At 48.5% G+C, this 20,607-nt stretch overlaps 1 protein-coding gene across 1 annotated transcript in view; it reads left to right on the forward strand.

The window, feature by feature from the left end:
• LOC115655213 (proline-rich extensin-like protein EPR1) overlaps positions 1–20,234 on the forward strand; it is a 43,744-nt gene extending 23,510 nt beyond the window's left edge. Inside the window, exon 3 of the mRNA XM_030570461.1 lies at positions 19,859–20,234. Within this exon, the coding sequence (XP_030426321.1) occupies positions 19,859–20,234 (376 nt within the window). The remainder of the gene's footprint in view (positions 1–19,858) is intronic.
• The last annotated feature ends 373 nt before the right edge of the window (positions 20,235–20,607 follow it).

Genomic DNA, 20,607 nt, shown 5'->3' on the forward strand with positions numbered 1-20,607 from the left:
ACACATAGGTCAGTGGGTTGTTGTCTGTCCACACCTGGAACTGAAGCACCGTACAAGTAGTCTTGAAATTTCTCAGTGATGGCCCATTTCAAGGCCAAGAACTCCAGCTTGTGGATGGGGTAGCGAGTTTCACTGTCAGACAGTCCTCGGCTGGCAAAGGCTACCGGTTTGCGTTTGCCTTCCACTTCCTGATACAGTACTGCCCCCAGACCTCCAACTGGCACCAGTATGTAGGATAAATGGTTTGCTTGGATCAGCAAAGACTAGGATGGGAGCATGAGTTAAGCAAGTCATGATTTCCCGAAAATCCCTCTCACATCTTTCATCCCACCGTGTCCCAAACGGTTCGAAGGTGCCATAGTGTCTCTGCAAAGGAGGCCTTGGAGGCCTCCGCTTATTCCGGGTTTTAGATTTGTTCCTGTTGGACTGGTATCCCCTGGTAAGATCATTCAGAGGTTTTACAATCGTAGCATAGTTCTTCACAAATCTGCGGTAGTAGCCATTAAATCCAAGAAAGGTCTTGAGTTCTCTGTAGTTAATGGGACGTGGCCAGGTAGTGAGTGCTTCTATTTTATCGGGATCAGTACTCACACCCTCTTAGGACACGATGTGACCCACATACTTCACTGAGGTTTGGCAGAACTGGCATTTGTCAATTGAAAGCTTCAAACCATATGCCTCCAACCTATCGAGCACTTTAAGAAGCCTTTCTTCATGTTCCTCCAAGGTTTTTCCAAACACAATCAGGTCATTGCAGTAAATTCATGTCTCCCACGACTTTTTCCATAAGTCGTTGAAATGTGGCAGGGGCCCCAGAAATCCCTTACGGCATGCGTTCGAACTGGTAGAACCCTAACGGGCAAATGAAGGCTGTCTTCTCCTTATCCTCTTCTCCCAGAGGGATCTGGTAGTATCCACTCCGAAGATCCAACACAGAGAACCACTGGCTACCCAGCAAACAGTCCAAGGCATCTTGTACTCGAGGCATGGTGTATTGATCAACTGTAGTGCACCTGTTTAGGGTGCGGTAGTCAATACACATCTGGATTTTTCCACTCTTCTTATGAACGACCACAAAGGGTGAGGCATAGGGGCTTCGGGACTCTGTGATGATACCATTCGCGATCAGCTCTTGAAGATGATGGCGCACGTCTTCCATCTCAGAGAGGGCAATCCTCCTAGACCTCTCCCTGAAGGGTCGGGGATCTTATAACCTGATATGGTATTCCATTCCCTTTGCACATCCCACGTCCCACTCATGTAGTGAGAACACCTTGGATCTCTCGCAAAGCTTCTTCCTCAGGCGATCCTTCCACTCCTCAGACAGTGTGAGTCCCCAAAGTCAAACTTCGCAGGATCTATCATTGGAACTTCAGCTTCACACTGGGGTCTCACAATGCTTTCAGGCTCAAAGATGTCTGCAATCTTCTGCCCTGGTTTTACAAACCATCACGGCGTGTTTCATTAGCAACCAGTATAGTCACCTCCTCCTGGGCTTCAGCAGGTAGGGTTATGATTCCACTGAGAACCAGCACAACTTCTGGGAGCCCTCCCTGATTGGCTGCTCTACCACAGCTAATGTTCCCTTACTGCCTTTTAGGCAGGTACTCCTGACAATCACCTCCTTTTCTGACCTTGCAGGCACCACTAAGGGGCTGGGCCCGCATACCTCAGTGCTCCCACTGGCAAATCAGGCATCACTTTTCTTGTGTCCCTCAATTTTTCTGTAGGCCACGGCACAGTGTGTGTGTATCACCAAGGTGTTCAGATATTGGTCTCCTGCTTGCTGTCTGCAGTAATCGGCAAGTATCCTAAAGAGGCTGGAGTTGGTCCCGATTAGCATGGACACATCAGAGGCTCCTTTGGGGTCAGGCATATTAAAGCAGCAGTGTCCACCTCCTGTCTACCCCAGCAATCTCTTCTGGGAATCCAGGTGTACTATGACATAGCCCTGATAAGGGTATTCATCCATGCTGAGGGCCACATAGGCCAAGCCCTGTCAGGGGCCGTATAGGCAGATGCCCAAGCATCTGCTGGTAGAAAGACTGGAATATGATCGTCACCTGGGATCCAGTGTCAAGCACTGCTTACATTCTGTTCCTTCAACCTTTACAGTGACCTCCGCTTGGGGTCCTATCAATCCTGGGGGGATTCGGGCCGGGCATGGTTCTTCCAGGGGAGCCTCCGCATCCTGCAGGCATAGGCGGCTCCCTTCCCAGGCCCTGGGGCCGTTTCCTGACTTACCCAGGTGGTCCTCAGCTTTTGATATACCAGCATGGGATTTCTCTGCATTTGACACCTTGCAGCAATGTGCCCACTCTGGCCACACCAGTAGCAGAAGAAGGATTGTCCTTTCCCCTGCTATCGGGGTGGTGCAGAGGTTTTAAAACGTAGTCCTCTGGACCGTGGTAGCAGAGGGTTCCTTGCACCTTGAAGTCTTGCTGAATCAAAAGTATTCTCTAGTTCAGTCACTTTCTGTGTCAAGGCCTGCACTTGCTGAGTAGTTCCTCCTGAGGATTCACCATTAGTGCCTTGGGCGTCTGTATGGATGTTGTGCCAGTTGCCTGGTGTTGCTGCACCTCCCAACCTCGCCAGCTGCCTGCTTCTCTTCTTCCTCTCGGACCTCTTTTATCAGGCGAGAGAACTTGTGATTATCTTGCCGTTCCCTTATCGAAGGTGGAGAAGGATTGGGTTCTGATATTGAATTCCTCTCACAATCTGAGCCAATCTAGTCCAGTCCATTTGCTCAACTGCTGCTGCTCCCCTCATGATGGCTCTCTGTATAATTTCTCCAATCTTTGGACATAGGCAGAAACCTTCTCTCCCTTTTGTTGCCTGGCATTGAGGAATTTGCAATAAACATCCTCTGAACCCTCAGTTCTCCCAAAGGTGTGGTCCAGGGCCTCTAGGCAGTCCCTCACCTTGACCCCAGGGTTACTGAGCTTCAGAGTGCGAATCACATCTAGAGCTGGCCCCCTGAGACACTTACTAGTCGCCTTCTCTTTTCAGCTCAGGCACCGCCCACTCCTGCAGCATCTCAGTGGTGTGCTCCAGCCAGGGTTCAAATGCTTCCTCCCCAGGTATTGGGGTGGGACCCCCAGAAAACAACCTCAGTTTACGATAGGGGCTTGACTCGGGGTGGGGTGGCATAACCTTCTCTAATGCTTGCCCCAAAGCCTTCGCCCACTCATCAGGTGAAGGAGCAGTCTCCTGGTGTGGGGCTTTTGGCCTTAAGGCCCAAACAGACCCGGCATATCAGCCAAAGTTTTTCCCTCTTTCCCCCAAAAAGGGGAAATTTTCTTTAAAAACTCTACATCAGGGGTAGGGGCTGGTGAGGCTGGCTCCCAGTGGTTATTTACCTTCCACTCACCATCTTCCACTGCTATCGTGCCTGGAACCTGTAGAGGGTCCACAGCCGAGGGCAGCTCACATAGTACAGCAAAAGCCCCCTCTTCCCTCACAAAAATGCGCCCACGCATTTTGCACTTATACAGGTACTCAGTGGATGACCTTAAGATAGGTTCTATTGAGCCCTCATCAACTGCCTCCAGCACCCCTGTTACCAGAAGACAGTTCCTGGGGGTCAATATTCATTCCCCTTGCACCAGTCCTCTAACAAGTGTAGGGCCATTATACAAACTCTAATCTTTCAAATACAACAGATCAAACAACAAGGTAATTTGGGGTTTTTTCCCAATTCAATGGATCACTCAAATGTGCTTGCGAGGGTACTGACCCAGGAGATCCTGGACGAGCCCCCCAAAATGTAACCCTTCTGCCCCTCTGAGTTGGCAGCAACAAGGGCCGGGTTCAGTATCCAGGGGTTTTGTTTCAATAACACAATGCCAAACCAGCTGAGCCCCCACCCAGTGACCCTGGGAAAATCTTACACACACCCCTAGGTGCCTCGAAGAGGCAATACTTCCCCTCTCGCAAGCACAGAGTCTCGGTGTAGTAGAAAAGGTTTAATTACATTGAGATAAACAACAAGCATTAAATTGGGAAAACACCTTAACTAGAGTTCATAGACCAAACCGTGAGCAAAGACCCATCCCGGAAATTGGGCCATGTCCTTTTCCCTGGGCTCTTGAGTCCAGCAACCCCCAAATCACCCACAGTCCCAAAAGACCCACAATCCAAAAGTCTCTGTCCTGGGTCAGTGCAGCCCCCAAAATTCGAGAGTCTATCTGCAGACGTCCTCCCCCTCAGCCTGGGTAGAAAAGGGGCACCTTACGTGGTCCAGGGCCAACTGCCCTGGCCTCTCCATGGGTTCTGCTTCCGCCTTCTCCACGAACTGTTCCGCTTTACCAGCCACTCCGCTCTGCTCCTCCAGCGTCCTCACAACTGCTCCGCTCCGCTCCACCCGCTGTCCCGTGAGCTGCTTCAGCTGTCCCCGCAAACTGCTTGGCTCCGCTCGCTCTGTGGGCCGCTCCAGCCATCCCCACAAACTGCTCCACGCCACTCTGCCAGCTGCTCTGTTCCACAGTATAGCTTCAGGCTCCCCCACTAGTTAGCACAGTACTCAGTGCTCTCAGCTCAGTAATTCCAGCTCTTTAGTGATTTCAACTCTTAGTGATCTCAGCTCATAGTAGGGAGCCCCAGGGCTAGTGCACCATTAGTCCAAAGTGAGTTCAGCTCAGTAACCTGTATCTAGATTCTTAAGGGAATAAAAAATCAACTCTGACATTTCACAGTGGAGAGAAGAGTGGGTGGAACTGGTGCTTCTGGCTCCACAAGGAGACTCCACCACCAGGCACAGATACCTGTCCCCAGCCTCTCTCCATTCACTGGGTTTTGGAACCCATGTCCCCTTGTCTAGCAAGTACCACCCAGCCGAGGTTGAGTCATTTTCTGTCACAAAGCAGTCCCACAGCTCGGCAGTCTGGGATGGGTAGGTGTGCCTATGCAAATACATTCTCTGAAATTCTTTCCCCCCAGATGTCAGGGTAGAAGCTCATCCTGACTCTTCTTACACCTTGACTGCTACTTCCTTCTGTTACTGGAGGCAGCACTGGAATCCCATCGTCGCCACTTGTTATATCCTGGGGGCAGCTGGTTTAGGAAGAAATCATTTGAGGCAGAGAGCAGACAGCTAACAAAACTACCATTTATTTACAGACACAGAGCTCACCTAACCAGCCAAAGCTGGCTGGGCTATCCCTAATAATCTAACTCAGTTGCCATAGGAACAAAGACCATGACAACCAAATACACAACAGAAGGCTGTTCCCAGAACTTCACTCCTCTAATGGTTAAAAACCTTTGTCTTGCATCCCATAGCGCTTCTTTGCCCTGTCACATGCATCCCTCCTCCGTGCCCCCCGCCTGCATCCCCCAACCCCCCAAGCCCTGCTGTGCCCTGCCACTTGCATCCCCTGAAGCCTTGCCATGCCCTGCCACGTGCATCCCTTCTCCATGCCCCCACACTTGTATCCACCACCCCTGCAACCCTGCCATGTCCTGCCAAGTGCATCCTGCCTCCATGCCCGCTGCCTGAATCCTCATAGAGCATCTCCCATCCCCATTTACATGCCCTTGGCCTGCATCCCCCATCTCCCATAGCTCTTCTGTGCCCTTCCACCCATAAGCCCCTTCGTTTCCTCGCCTGCACACCCATCCCCTGCAGCCCTGCTGTGGCCTGCCACCCTCCTCTTCATCCCTCCTTACCTGCCTTCCCCTCCCTTGCTGCCCTGTTGTGATCCCACCTTTTCCACCCCCATGTCAGATGGTAACAGAAAGCCCACTATGTGCACACAGCAAGGTCACAGAAAACCTCCCCCCGCACCTGTACTGTTTCATGGAGACTGCATCAACTGGCATCATGCCTAGGGCTGCAACAATGCCACACCAAGTCTTCATGCATTGCAAAACCCCCTCATGTTCTATTGCTAATCCTGCTGCACAGCCACATCCCTTCAGACCCCACCAGGTCGCAGTACAGCTGCAGTGATGTCATGTCAAACTCACCATGTGTCCAGGCTGTGGCAGTGCCCTACAGAGCCACATTAACATCTCACCACATTTATGCTGCTTCCATGAGGAACTTGTCGTGCATGTATACAGAGGAGGTTGGAGTGCGTGAACCAGCCCTTGAGGCTATGATATTACACGTGCAGTTGTAAAGAACATGGCTGCAGCTGTCAGTAAACTCAATTGATCCTCTAGCTAACCACTGAAGTTACACCGAAAATGGACTCAGTCTAGGGCATGTCTGTCCCTCTCTCTCTTTCCCATCCCTCCTCCACAACCTTAAGTACACACAAGATAAGTAACTGCGTGGTGCATGTTTTGGGAGGCATGATAGTAGCTTTGGAAACTCACATCCCATCTCACCTAGGGCAGACCCAAAGTCTGGCTAAATAGAAGACTTTGTGCTTCAACTGGTGCAAAACAGTGCTCTTTCAAATGATTCAGTTGTCCAGTGCAAACAAGGCCTTAAAGATGCATTCCCATGATCCAGCCTATAGCACTGTGAACTTGTTTCGTGCTGCTGCTGGAGATCAGTGCTCACTTCCCCTCCTATTTTATCTAATCCCCTCTGCAGCTCAGACCTTTCCAATAAAATCCATTCCTGCAGCTTCCTGCTCACAGTTAGCAAAGCAGCAGGATCTCTTCTCCACGGCTTCCTGATGGGCTCACTGTATTTCTGAAGAGCCACTGAAGGCACTGCATCTGAGGGTGCTAAAGGAATTGGCAGATGTGATTGCTGAGCCCTTGGCCATTATCTTTGAAAACTCATGGTGATCCGGGGAGGTCCCGGATGACTGGAAAAAGGCTAATGTAGTGCCCATCTTTAAAAAAGGGAAGGAGGAGGACCTGGGGAACTACAGGCCAGTCAGCCTCACCTCAGTCTTTGGAAAAATTATAGAATATCAGGGTTGAAAGGGACCTCAGAATGTCATCTAGTCTAATCCCTTACTTAAAGCAGGACCACTCCCCAGGCAGATTTTTACCCCAGTTCCCTAAATGGCCCTCTTGAGGATTGAACTCACAACCCTAGGTTTAGCAGGCCAATGTTCAAACCACAGAGCTCTCCCCTTAGATCACTGGCCCATTTGTCTGGTTTTGGAGCACCTGCAATGGGTCATCAGATTCTCTCCTAAAAATATAGTTCACACAGGCAGTATGTAGTGCCTTTGCTATAGGTTATTGAGGCCCCAGACAGATATACTGGGTTCTGCATCAGAGGAGGGACAATGTAGAGGTGGTAAATGGTAGAGCACGCAGTGGAGATGGGGACATACAACTCTCAGATGTATCTCTGTCATACAGAGTTCATCATCAGCATTAGTCATCTCTCTTCATCCAAGAGCTTTCTTGGGCAGTGTCAGAATTTCCCTCTATTATACCTGAGAGGATGGAGAAGGAATCCGTTTATTCTACAGAGAGGGGAACATATTTGCAGTTTTCTGAACCCTTCACCAGAGCTTGCCCTGAATATATTGAGGGAGGTTTTATTCGCCAGTGAAGACAGGCAAACTGCTTTGGATAAAATTCAAGCTATGAATAAATGCTCAGAGACTGAGTTATCTCTGAGATCTTGCTTCCTTTGCTATAGCTAGTCACCACAGTTAGGAACTGCTAGGATGTTCTTGATGTTTGTTCCTGGGGACAACTATCTCCGTAGCCATGGCAAAATAGCTCACTGAAGAGCTCATGCTTCTAGAACCTACTTCTTCCAGCAGGGTCAGATTAAACTGGTACTGGCAGCTGTGTCATTCCAGCCCAATTTTTATTTTAAAAAGAGAATTTAAGTTTAATAACTTTTCAGGTTATGAAGAAAACTTCCAAATAGGTTGCCAGTCCTCCAGGATTGTCTTGGAGTTTCCAGGAATTAAAGATTAATCTTTAATTAGAGATTATGTCACGTGATGAAACCTCCAGAAATAGTTAGTATATAGGTCTGTTTGTTAACCTGGGATAGAATTTTGGGTTTGACTTTTTGATACTCTCTTATACTAATACATGTAAACAAAGGACAAAGACTCTGTGATGTTGCTTCTGCCTAGTCAGATGGATTTGTTAGTATGATGGGAACAGATGAGAGCAGTTAAGTGTTACTTGAAAGCACACTTTAAGATTACCTCAACCCCTATCTCAAGGCAAAGTCAAGCAACCAGTGGGGGGGTGGGGGCAAAAGGGTTTGGGGGAGAAGGTATAAAATACTAAAAGACAAAGAAATGCCCGTCCCTGACCAGAGCACAACCTCACTTCTTACCCCTCCCCTGGGGTACAAAAGAGGTGGGGCGAAGACCCCAGACCCAAAATGGAACATTACCCTAAATTGTGAGGGGTGAGACTGTGGGCATGCATTGCAGGTATATTTGGGCCTGCTAAGAAGGAAGAGATGAGAATGGGGAAGGGGAATGGGATGCCAGAGCTGGGAAGGGGGACATGGGGTAAATGCTCTGCGGTGTCAGAGTTGAGAACGGAACACTGGGAAACAGACTCTGCCGGCGTGTAGAGCTATGGATATGCTTGTTTGGAACTAACCCCAATAAACATCGCATTGCCTGCACTTCGGACTTCTGGTCTTCTGCTTTCTGTTTGCATGACAAAAACCAGGGGAGAGGGTGAAGGGAAAGCCCTCTAACAAATACAACCAACCAAAACTGGCAACCTTACTTCCAGACTGACTCAATGCTTTGCTGTATAAATCACTTGGTAGCTAGAAGCCCTGACATAACACCGCTAAGAAGGGCAAACTGCCCCATTTGTCTCACTACTGTTACCTAGGTCTACCGATTGCTAACTTGAGCTCCTGCTTTTTAACTTGGACAGGCAGCAGAAGTGGAAAGATCAATGAAACTGTTCCAGTGGTGTTTCTAGACTGGCTGGGAGCACTGGAAATCTTGTGAGAAGGTTGTAAGGTTTGTGCAGACTCAGAAGAGTCAGATGTTTTGAAGATGTTTAATGTATACACACAGGCTGAGATATACAAAGTATTCTAGATGATTTGGATGTCCATCCTTTAATAGGATTCTAAACCCCTTAGACATCTTTGCAAATGTCAGTCACAAACTTTGGAGTGACTCTCTGAACTCCAAGGTGTTTGAGGTTCACTTGCTCATTTGCTGATGTTTTCCTGTCCTGTGGCCTCTTTTCCTCACCCATTGCAGTGACTGCCTGGCCTTGCATGGGAGAGCAGAGGAAGAGAAGACCTATTGGAACAGAGGGGATGATGGACTATAATACTCCCTGTAAATGGGCAGTCTTATTCCAAACCCCATTAGCCTAATGTGACCATTCAAATCTAATACTCAGTTTTAAACAATCTCAAGAAAAGTGTGGGAGAAAGCTCCACAGAAAGAATTTTAACAGCTTCCTCAGTTACACTGTCTGCATTAATTCTCTCTTCTTGGCATGGAGCTGGGATGAGCTGAGCATTGGCTGAGGAATTCATGAGCAGAATAGAAGTACATACATGACAGTGTCTGCGTGCACCATGGAGACATGCACAACAGAAGGGAACATTCAGGGCAGGGTGGCTCCAGGCTGTACACCACCGCAGTAATAACAGAATCACAAATGGAAGGGGTAGGAGAAATTCCTACTATTCAGATGGACTCAGACGGGGTCTGATCTATTTGGCAGTCTTTCTAAAGAACCACAGAACTGCATGTGCTACTGTAAATCTGGCTGCACACCCAAGAACATGCAAAATTCAAACTGCATTTGCCATCTAATGACCACAAAGTGAATAGACATGGTTAGGCGTGATCCTGGTCTGCGTCTCAAACAGCATTGGGCTTCAAACGAGGCATGAGAAATTTCAGCTCAAAAGATAATTTTGTTTTCAAGAAATTATATGTGCCTGAGAAGGCTGAGGTTGCAAGAACCTCATCCATCACAACTACAGTGATGTTAGCAGATGCTATAATAAATCCACCCTTCAGATGAGACCAAGTTGTCATCTACCTATTAATAGGTGAGAAATTAGACTAAGGTTTCTCTCTCTGTCTTGAGCATCCATCCATGAGGAAATTAAAAATCCCAGGGCACTTTCCAAATGGAGTAAGAGCTGCCATTTTCTCAACATTTGAGCGCAGCATTTTGATGTGGTGCAAACAAAGGCATGAAGACCACAAGACCTCTTGAGCTGTCTGATCCAGCCTGCTTCAAGACCACGCAAACACATTCTAAGACTTCAAAATCCATTTGAACTGCCCTGATCCTTCTCAAGGAATCCAACTTGCTCCAAACCTGTTTCTAGCGGTTCTACGCTTCCCCTTCCGATCCATCATGAGATACCCCCAAGCTATACCCATTTGTCTACAACTGCCCTATCTTCCTCAATAAACTCAGTTTGTGTTCATCTGATCCAAGATGCTTAGAGCATCAATTCAGCCAGCCCACAGCTACTCACATCTGCCAAGCTATTCCATTTGACCCATATTGACACCTGGATAACGCCATGATAGAATAGAACATCAATCTGAGCTGCCACTATCTAACCCAATCTTTTTCAGCAATCTGAATTAGATCCCAGGCCTCTGTAATTCTTCCTGTACTACCCTGAGCCCCCCTGATTTGTTCTGAGCTGCTCCAGGCTATCGCAATTGAACCTGATCCTAAACTGCTCAGAACTATTTCTATCCAGGCTTATATACTCAAACTATTTTACACTCTCTAGCTGCCCTGAGCCACCTCAAGCCTAGCCACTCTCCAGTAGAGGCTTCTTTACTGTTGTAGAGAAAAGTTTGTGGACAGAAATCTAAGTAACCATACAAATTGTACACCAGACATCAGGGCTTGGAAAAGAATTCCGCAGTCCTGCTGTTCTCACCCCCTTCCTGAAGCCTGCAGTGCTTCAAGTGCCAGCTCTAAGACATCGTCTGAGTCATAGAAGGAGAAGTGCAGTTTGTTAAGGCATGAGACGTGCCTTGGCTCAGCTGGTCATATCACACAAAAGGGTTTTGTGTCTGATAATTTCATCTGGTCAGTTAGAGGTCTCCAAGCAAAATGAGAGGAGCTGCTCCTTGTACACTTCTGATGAATACATTTCTAAGGGGGCCTAGGGAGCTATCAATCATCCCAGTCAAAGCAGCCTTTAGGAATAGAAGACAGTTTATCATTAGGGGAATGGCTCTGCCTTGGGACTAGTAAGTAGGTGGCAAGGGCAGGTGCCTTTTTTGCCTAATAGGGACAGCTGGTTCAATCACTGAATCCTTATGGAATGGATTCCAATTCTATCTACCCAGGTCCTAACACCTTGGCAATGTTTGCTCTCTCAGCGCTAAGTTTCCCAATCCAGTTAAGACTGCTCTCTGTCAGGGGGGAGATGGGGCATCTGGACAGTGATTCTCCTGCTGTTTCACTTTGCAGACCACTTTGTGTGAGCTAGATCATCACACAGAAGTATCTCACACAATACCTCCATACCCCTGATGTCCTATTTAGTGGTGCTCAGAATGTTTCATTCTATTTATCCTTATGAAGGACTCCACAGTCCACTGATGACCATCAATCAGTTTGAGAATGACTAATCTACTACTTAGTACTTCAAAGGGGGAAAGCCACTCATATTTGATGGTCCTGGAAACAGATGTCACTGTGTCAGCCAATGGTATTTTTCAGCATGGTTATGTCCTTCCTAGAATAGTGGCCTCTGTGAAGGATGGCAAACTGATCACCAGCTAAACAGATAAAATACCCAACTTCCCCTGGTATCGCGTTTTCCCATGAGACAAGAATTATTTTAGTCTTCTTACACCATGAATTGTCTTGCAATTCTTTAACCTTGGATGGACACTGGCTTCTCCACAGAGCTAAAGATAAAGAGGCTTCAAGTAGCATTGACCTGTGCAGACACATGGGTAAAAATTTCAGAAAGCTTGGGACTTTGGGAACCTAAGTCCCATTTTCAAAGGCACTAAGCCACTCAGAAGCCTAGGGTGTACTGACTTTCAATGAAACTGAGATGCTCAAGTCAGTTTTGAAAATGTGATGTGGGCACTTTTGAAAATATTACTGTCAGCTACCATAACTGCTGCCACTGCAAGAGAGAATACCGCAGAGTCAGAGTCAGTCTGACTCCTACCTTGAACCCTACAGACCCCAGATACTGTAGATAACCAGGGCTGGGAACACTGCAGAGGAATGATGCAAGGAGAGAAGCACTCTCCTGCTGCCATGACTCATCTGGGTACTTTGCCACTTGCGGTAGTGGAGGGGACATTGGGATCTTTAAAGTTCCTTGGCTAAGGTTCCCAGTGGCCTTTGAAAGCTTTGGATGCCAATTCATTCAAATGAGATTCAATATACTGTATATAATACAACATTTTATTTTGCCCTCAGGAAAAAAGACAAATCCTTAAAATCGCCCATCCTCACAGAACAAGCCTTAAGCAGATACAAAGGGGGGGGAAATGAGAAAGTTCTCTCTAAAAGGTGGATCCTGAGATTATTATTTAAGGTCACAAACAATAAGTATAACACCTCCCAGGCAGTGAATATAAAGCCAATGAATTAGAGTCATTCTAGCATTCAGATACACAGAAAACACAAGTTATAAATTATAACAGACACAATGCCTATAAATCAGATGATGTTTATAATAGATAAATCCTGTAGCTGCCTCTGCTGCTGTGAAGGGCCTTCTCACAGCACAACTGATGCAGGTGTGTGCACAAAGGGCAGATGATTTGGGGATGTCATACAGGGATGCACATGCCCACATGGCTCCCCTGCATATTGGCAGACAGGAGGTTGGAAACAGGGCTCTGATGGGAGAATCACTGCTATTCAAGGTCTACCAGTCCTGCACTATGTGAAGGTGACACTAAGCTGGGGGGAGAGGTAGATATACTAGAGGTAGGGATAGGGTCCAGGGTGACCTAGACAAATTGGAGGATTGGGCCAAAAGAAATCTGATGAGGTTCAACAAGGACAAGTGCAGAGTCCTGTACTTAGGAAGGAAGAATCCCATGAACCACTACAGGCTGGGGACCAACTGGCTAAGCAGCAGTTCTGCAGAAAAGAACCTGGGGATTACAGTGGACGAGAGGCTGGAATGGTCAGCAGTGTGCCTTGTTGCCAAGAAGGCCAACAGTATATTGGGCTGAATTAGTAGGAGCATTGCCAGCAGATCGAGGGACATAATATTCCCCTATATTCAGCACTGGTGAGGTCACTCCTGGAGTTTGGTCCAGTTTTGGTCCCCCCACTACAGAAGGGATATGGACAAATTGGAGAGAGTCCAGCGGAGAGCAACAAAAATGATTAGGGGTCTGGGGCACATGACTTACGAGGAAGGCTGAGGGAACAGGGCTTGTTTAGTCTGCAGAAGAGAAGAGTGAGGGGGGATTTGATAGCAGCCTTCAAATACCTGAAGGGGGTTCCAAAGGATGGAGCTCGGCTGTTCTCAGTGGTGGCAGATGACAGAACAAGGAGCAATGGTTTCAAGTTGCAGTGGGGAGGTCTAGGTTGGATATTAGGAAACACTATTTCACTGGGAGGGTGGTGAAACACTGGAATGGGTTATCTAGGGAGGTGGTGAATCTCCATCCTTAGAGGTTTTTAAAGGGCCTTGGCTGGGATGATTTAGTTGGGGTTGGTCTGCTTTTAGCAGGGGAGTTTTTTTTAGGGTGACCAGATGTCCTGATTTTATAGGGACAGTCCCGATATTTGGGGCTTTTTCTTATATAGGCGCCCATTACCTCCACACACTGTCTCAATTTTTCATACTTGCTATCTGGGCACCTTAGTTGGACTGAATGACCTCCCGAGGTCTCTTTCAACCCTAATCTTCTATGATTCTAAGGGGAGCTCCAGGGCTTGACAGTTATTAGCCTGTAGCAGAAATGACAACAGCTCTTCAGCCTGGGAAGAATTCCCCTCCTTCCATCTGCAGCCAGCTATGTTACTCAGGCTAGGCACTGGAGGGAAGAGTTTAGGCACTACTTATTACACATGACAGATATATCTCAAACACACTGTTGATAATCCACACCCATATTAGACCAGAGATACTGTGGCAGTTACAGCCAGTGCAATCTCTCCTTTTACTACTATGGGTAGCTTGGAAGTAGATAAATGTACAAAGGACTTAGAGAGCTAAAAACAAGACTTGGGAGAATGCCACAGTGTAAGGGAGTAGAGAAGTGACATCATGTAAAGCAACAAGAAATATAGTTCCTTTCATCAATTTTTGCAAGTTCATCACTATGTGACTGCAATACAAAAGAGGTGATTCTTACAGCACTGAAAATAAATGCAAAATACAAGGGGAAAAAAATCTATTGAAAGAAGCTCATTAAAGCTGCTTTTAAAGCAAAACAATTGCATTTAGAAGAACTTTGAAGAAGAGTCAGGGAAATGTTTATGATAATTTGCATACACATAAGGAAACACTCGATTACTAGTTCTATTAAAGAAATAACAAGCTACGTTACTCAGTGCTAATGGTATATGGCCCACATGAAGTGGACATGCTAGCAACCATGAGCTACCATCATGTGCTGAGGGATATGGCAGTCAGTTATGAGACGGTGAGTACCGTTTTTTCTTCGAGTGATTGCTCATATCGATTTCAATTAGGTGACTCCCAAGCCTTACCTAGGTGGTGGGGCCGGAGTGATGGCATCGCTGATTGGAGCACTGCTCTGCCAAAAGCTGCAGCATCTTTGGCGTGGTGAACAATGGTGTAATGAGAGGTGAATGTATGTATTGAGGACCAAGTTGCTGCCCTGCAGATTTCTTGAATTGGGACCTGGGCCAGGAAAGCCGCTGATGAGGCCTGAGCTCTCATGGAGTGTGCCGTAAATGCTGGGGCTGGTATTTTGGCCAGCTTGTAGCACGTGCAGGTGCATGACATGATCCAGGAAGATATTCTTTGAGATGAGACCGGGAATCCTTTCATCTGTTCTGCCACTGCTACAAACAACTGGTTCAACTTTCTGAATGGCTTAGTGCACTCGAAGTAAAAGCCTAGTGCTCACCAAACATCCAGGGAGTGCAGCCTCTGCTCACAGCTACTGGCATGATGCTTAGGATAAAAGACAGGTAGGAAAATGTCCTGACTAGTGTGGAAGTGTGACACAATCTTAGGAAGAAAGGCTGGATGAGATCTGAGTTGCACCTTATCCCTGTGGAAAACCATATAAGGTGGGTCTGAGAAAAGCGCCTTTAACTCAGACCCCTCCTTGCTGATGTAATGGTGACCAGGAAGGCTACCTTTCACGACAGATGGAGAAGGGAGCAAGTTGCCCACGGTTCAAATAGGGGCCCCTATTAGCCTGGAGAGGACCAGGATATGGTCCCACATGGGGACAGCTGTCTGATCTGGGAATGTAGACATTCCAAACCCTTGAGGAGTCAGCGAACCATGGATTGGCGAAGACAGAGCGCCTAGACACTCCCTGGTGGAAAGCCAAGATAGCAACAAAGTGTACCTTTATGGAGTATGCTGCCAGGCCTTGCTGTTTCAGGTGCAGAAGATACTCTAAGATGAGAGGTACTGTTGCCTGAAGAGGGGGTGCATGACACTGGTCACACCAAAAAGTAAATCTTTTCCACTTTGCCAGATATGTGGCTCTAGTGGAGGGCTTCCTGCTGCCGAGTAGGACCTCCCTTACCTGTTCTGAACACAGAAGTTCCATGGGGTTCAGCCATCAAGCTTCGAAGCTGTGAGGTGGAGGGACTGCAGGTCGGGAAGATGAAGACAACTGTGGTCCTTGAGTGATCAGGTTGGGAAGGAGTGGCAACATGATTGGGGCGACCACTGACAGTTCCAGGAGTGTTGTCGAGGCCACGCTGGTGCCACCAGAATTATCTCTGCCCCATCCCTGCGGACTTTGAGTAGGACTTGTGCATGAGAGGGAATGGAGGTAAGGCATACAGCAGGCCTCCCAGGGTAGCAGAATGCATCTGTGTTTGAGCCTTAGCTGTGTCTCTGGAAAGAGCAGAACATTGGGCACTTTCTGTTGCTCCGGGTGGCGAACAGATTGACCTGGGGAAACTCCCACCTTTGGAAGATGGAGTATATGACATCTGGCCGGATGGACCACTCATGATTGTGGAAGGATCTGCTGAGGTAGTCCGCCAGTGCATTCTGAATTCCTGGTAAATAGGATGCTTCCAGGTGAATGGCGCGGGCTATGCAGAACTCCCACAACCAGAGAGCTTCCCAACACAGGGGAGAGGACTAGGCTCCATGCTGCTTGTTGATGTAAAACTTGGCCATGGTATTGTCCATCACAACTGCTATGCACTGACCTTGTAGTCGGGCCTGAAAGGTCAGGCATGCCAGTCACACCGCCCTCAGCTCCTTGATATTGATATGGAGGGAGAGCTTGTCCTGCAAACAAAAGCCCCACTTCTGGAAGTCTCTCAAATGCATGCCCCATCCCAAAACCAATGCACTGGTTACCAGGGACAAGGAGGGCTGGTGACTGTTGAAGAGGACTCCTTTGCACACTGTCCGAGAGTCGAGCCACCATTGAAAGGATTCAAGCACCTGCCCCAGCACCGTGACCACTGAATTCAGGCTGTCGCATCCCAGGCAATAGGCCGAAGCGAGCCATGTCTGTAGAGGCCTGAGCCTCAGTCTGGCATGCCGAGTCACGTAAGTGCAGGCTTCCATGTGACTGAGGAGACTCAGGCATCCCCTTGCTGTGGTGGTTGGGTATTGCCTGAGTCCTTGAATGATGTCCATCATGGCTTGGAATCGGGACGCTGGCAAAAGTGCTCTTGCCTGAACCGAGACCAACATCACCCCGGTGATTTCTATTCTTTGGGTTGGAGCCAAAGTTGACCTGTTCAAGTTGAGGAGGAGACCCAGTCTCTTGAATGTGGAACTGACTAATTGGACTTGATACTCCACCTGCCCCCTGGTGCGGCCCCTGAACAGCCAATCGATGAGGTAAGGGTATAACCTGCACTTACTTCTGATGGAGAAAAGTGACCATGACCGACATGCACTTGGTGAACATACGGGGAGGCTGTTAAGAGGCCGAATGGAAGGAATATAAATTGATAATGTTTGTGGTTGACCATGAGCCATAGGAATGGCCTGTGTGCAGGCTGAATAGCTATATGGAAGTACGTGTCTTCCATGTTGAGGGCAGTGTACCAGTCTCCCGGATCCAGAGAGGGAATAATTGTGCCCAGGGAGACCATGAGAAACTTCAACTTTACCATGAATTTCTTGAGTCCTCGCAGATCCAGAAAGGGTCCGAGACCTCTCTTGGCTTTTGGGCTTAGGAAGTATCGGGAATAGAATCCCTTGCCCCATAGCTCCTGAGGAACCTCCTCCACCTCTCCCATGTCGAGGAGCACCCGCACCTCCTGGATAAGGAGTTGTTCGTGAGAAGGGTCCCTGAAGAGGGATGGGAGGGAGGGTAGGAGCAGAATTGGAGAGAATATTCCACTTCTACCACACAGAGAACCCAGAAGTCCAAAGTTATTTGGGACCAAGCATGGTGGAAGTGGGACAGACAATTCAAGAAAGGCGGGGAAGGATCTGGGAGTGAGGCTGGTGTGCCGTCCTGAGGCACACCTTCAAAAGGTCTGCTTTGAGCCCGACGATGGTTTAGTTGGGCCCTGGCCCTGCCCGGGCTGTGTAGGAAGGCTTGTGCCTGCCATTCCTGCCCCTTCTCCTATAAAAGTCCTGCCTTGGCCGAGGAGGATAGGAGTGCTGCTGCTGCTAAGGCTTGAAATGTTTATTTTGGGTTTCTGGGATGTGCATACCCAAGAATTCAAGGTAGCCCTAGTTTCAGCCTCGAGTCAGTCTGCTCCGCAAACAGACCTGCCTCATCAAAAGGCAGGTCCTGCATGGTCTGTTGAACCTTGGGCAGGAGTCCCAAGGCCTGCAACCATGAGCTATGCCTCATGGTAATACCGGAGGATAAGGTGTGTGCCACTGAGTCCGCAGAGTCCAGTGAGGCCTGTAAAGAGGTCCATGCCACTGCCTTGCCTTCCTCTACTATAGCGCCAAACTCCTTCCTGGACTCTGTTGGCACCAGCTCCTTAACTTGAGCATCAATTCCAGGAGTTGAAGCTGTATCTGCTCAGAATTGTCTGCTGGTTGGCAATCGTGAGTTTCAACCCCCTCGTGAAATACACTTTGCACCCACATAAATCTAGGCACTTGGCGTTCTTGGACTTAGGCGCTGGGGCTTGTCCCTAGCTCTCCTTTTCATTTACTGCAGCCACCACCAATGAGCAAGTCTGCGGGTGTGTGAAGAGGTATTCGTACCCCTTAGATGGGACAAAATACTTCCTCTCCACACCCTTCACAGTGGGAGGGATGGAGGCTGGGGTCTGTCATATGGTCTTATCATTGGCCTCTATAGTTTTGATGAGGGGTAGAGCCACCCTTGACTGGATTTCTGGGGCCAGGATATCGACCATCAGGTCCTCCAACTCCACCACCTCCTTGGCCTGCAAGCCCGTATTTCGCGCCACGCTGCATAAGAACATAAGAACATAAGAACGGCTTTACCGAGTCAGACCAAAGGTCCATCTAGCCCAGTATCTGTCTACCAACAGTGGCCAATGCCAGGTGCCCCAGAGGGAGTGAACCTAACAGGCAATGATCAAGTGATCTCTCTCCTGCCATCCATCTCCATCCTCTGATGAACAGAGGCTAGGGACACCATTCTTTACCCTTCCTGGCTAATAGCCATTTATGGACTTAGCCACCATGAATTTATCCAGTTCCCTTTTAAACATTGTTATAGTCCCAGTCTTCACAACCTCCTCAGGTAAGGAGTTCCACAAGTTGACTGTGTGCTGTGTGAAGAAGAACTGCCTTTTATTTGTTTTAAACCTGCTACCTATTAATTTCATTTGGTGACCCCTAGTTCTTGTATTATGGGAATAAGTAAATAACTTTTCCTTATCCACTTTCTCCACATCACTCATGATTTTATATACCTCTATCATATCCCCCGTTAGTCTCCTCTTTTCCAAGCTGAAGAGGTCTAGCCTCTTTAATCTTTCCTCGTATGGGACCCTCTCCAAACCCCTAATCATTTTAGTTGCCCTTTTCTGAACCTTTTCTAGTGCTAAAATATCTTTTTTGAGGTGAGGAGACCACATCTGTACACAGTATTTGAGATGTGGGCGTACCATGGATTTATATAAGGGCAATAATATATTCTCAGTCTTATTCTCTATCCCCTTTTCAATGATTCCTAACATCTTGTTTGCTTTTTTGACCGTCTCTGCACACTGCGTGGACATCTTCAGAGAACTATCCACGATGACGCCAAGATCTTTTTCCTGACTCGTTGTAGCTAAATTAGCCCCCATCATATTGTATGTATAGTTGGGGTTATTTTTTCCAATGTGCATTACTTTATATTTATCCACATTAAATGTCATTTGCCATTTTGTTGCCCAATCACTTAGTTTTGAGAGATCTTTTTTTTTCTTCTTTTCTGCAAAGAAGGTCCTAGTGGGCATGGCTGTTTATGGGGGATGGTCCAGAGATGGGGGTGCCTGCAACTGCCTTGTCCAGGGAAGATGACAAGGAGACTAATGGGGGAACAGTATCCTCCTGACCCTCCTGGCCTCCAGAGGCCTCCAGTCCTGCCTCTCTCTCGGAGCCATCCACACCTAGATCAGGCTCAGGAACTGAGGTTGGTTCCAGGGGAGGTAGTGCAATCGGTACTTCCGCAGCACCCCTAGGGATGGTGCGACTGGCTGATGCTCCAGCACCCATGGTTCAGAGGTACACTGAATGGGAACCTTTGGATTGGGTGCCCTGGGCCTAGTGGTATGACCACGGGTTCAAAAAACTGCGCTAATTCCTGCCACTGTGCAAGCCATGGCCCTGTCCTCACCTCAAGCCTTCCACAGCCTGACCAGTGCTGGCCCCACTCTGAGTATCTAGACCCTGTCTCTGAGTCCAAAGACGGGGACCAGGACCACAGTGGCCAGAGCAGTGCTGGACTGGGAAGCAGTGCCACGAGGCTGGGGAGCTGTGTCGCGATCTGGAGCGGTACCAAGATCAGGATCTGTGCAGGAATGTTGACCAGTGCCAGGATGACCAGTGCCGGGAGCAGGACCTGCTGTACGACGGGGATTGGCATCGTGATCAGGAGCGCTGCTGCGAGTCTGACCGGTGCTGCAAGTGCGACCAGTGCCACGAGTCTGACTGGTGCCGTGATTGCGAGCAAAGCCGGGACTCTGAGCAGTGCCACAATCCCCCCAGTGGTGCTGAGGGACAGAGCATCGCCGGTTTGCCTGGAGACGGTGCCACATATTGCAGTACCGGAGTCTTGGCTTGAAGGACCGGGGACCACGGTGCCGTCATAGCGATGAGGTCCCTCGCATCCTCAAAGGTGTCCGGGGGGGATGGCAATTCCACCTTCTCAATCACATGGCTTGGGGAATCCAAGGGCACCTGACTCAAGTTGTGGGGCTCAAGTCGATGGTGCTGTCTCCAAAGTCTTTGGCCTGAGGTGCTCCTCTCTGGGATATGCCCCATTGGCTGGCTCCAAAGGGGTGGGGTCTCTGAGTCGGAGATCCACTCGTCCCCTGCTTTTGGTACCGCTTCTGTGTCGGGAAATGGGACCGGCGCTGGGTCATCCTGCTGGTTTCAGCACCAGGGAGAGGCAGTGCCGCGGGTCTCTCCCAGAGTCCTTCCGCGGTGCTGCTTCT

The sequence above is a fragment of the Gopherus evgoodei genome, chromosome 7 (assembly GCF_007399415.2).
Source record: "Gopherus evgoodei ecotype Sinaloan lineage chromosome 7, rGopEvg1_v1.p, whole genome shotgun sequence".
Classification (NCBI taxonomy): domain Eukaryota; kingdom Metazoa; phylum Chordata; order Testudines; family Testudinidae; genus Gopherus; species Gopherus evgoodei.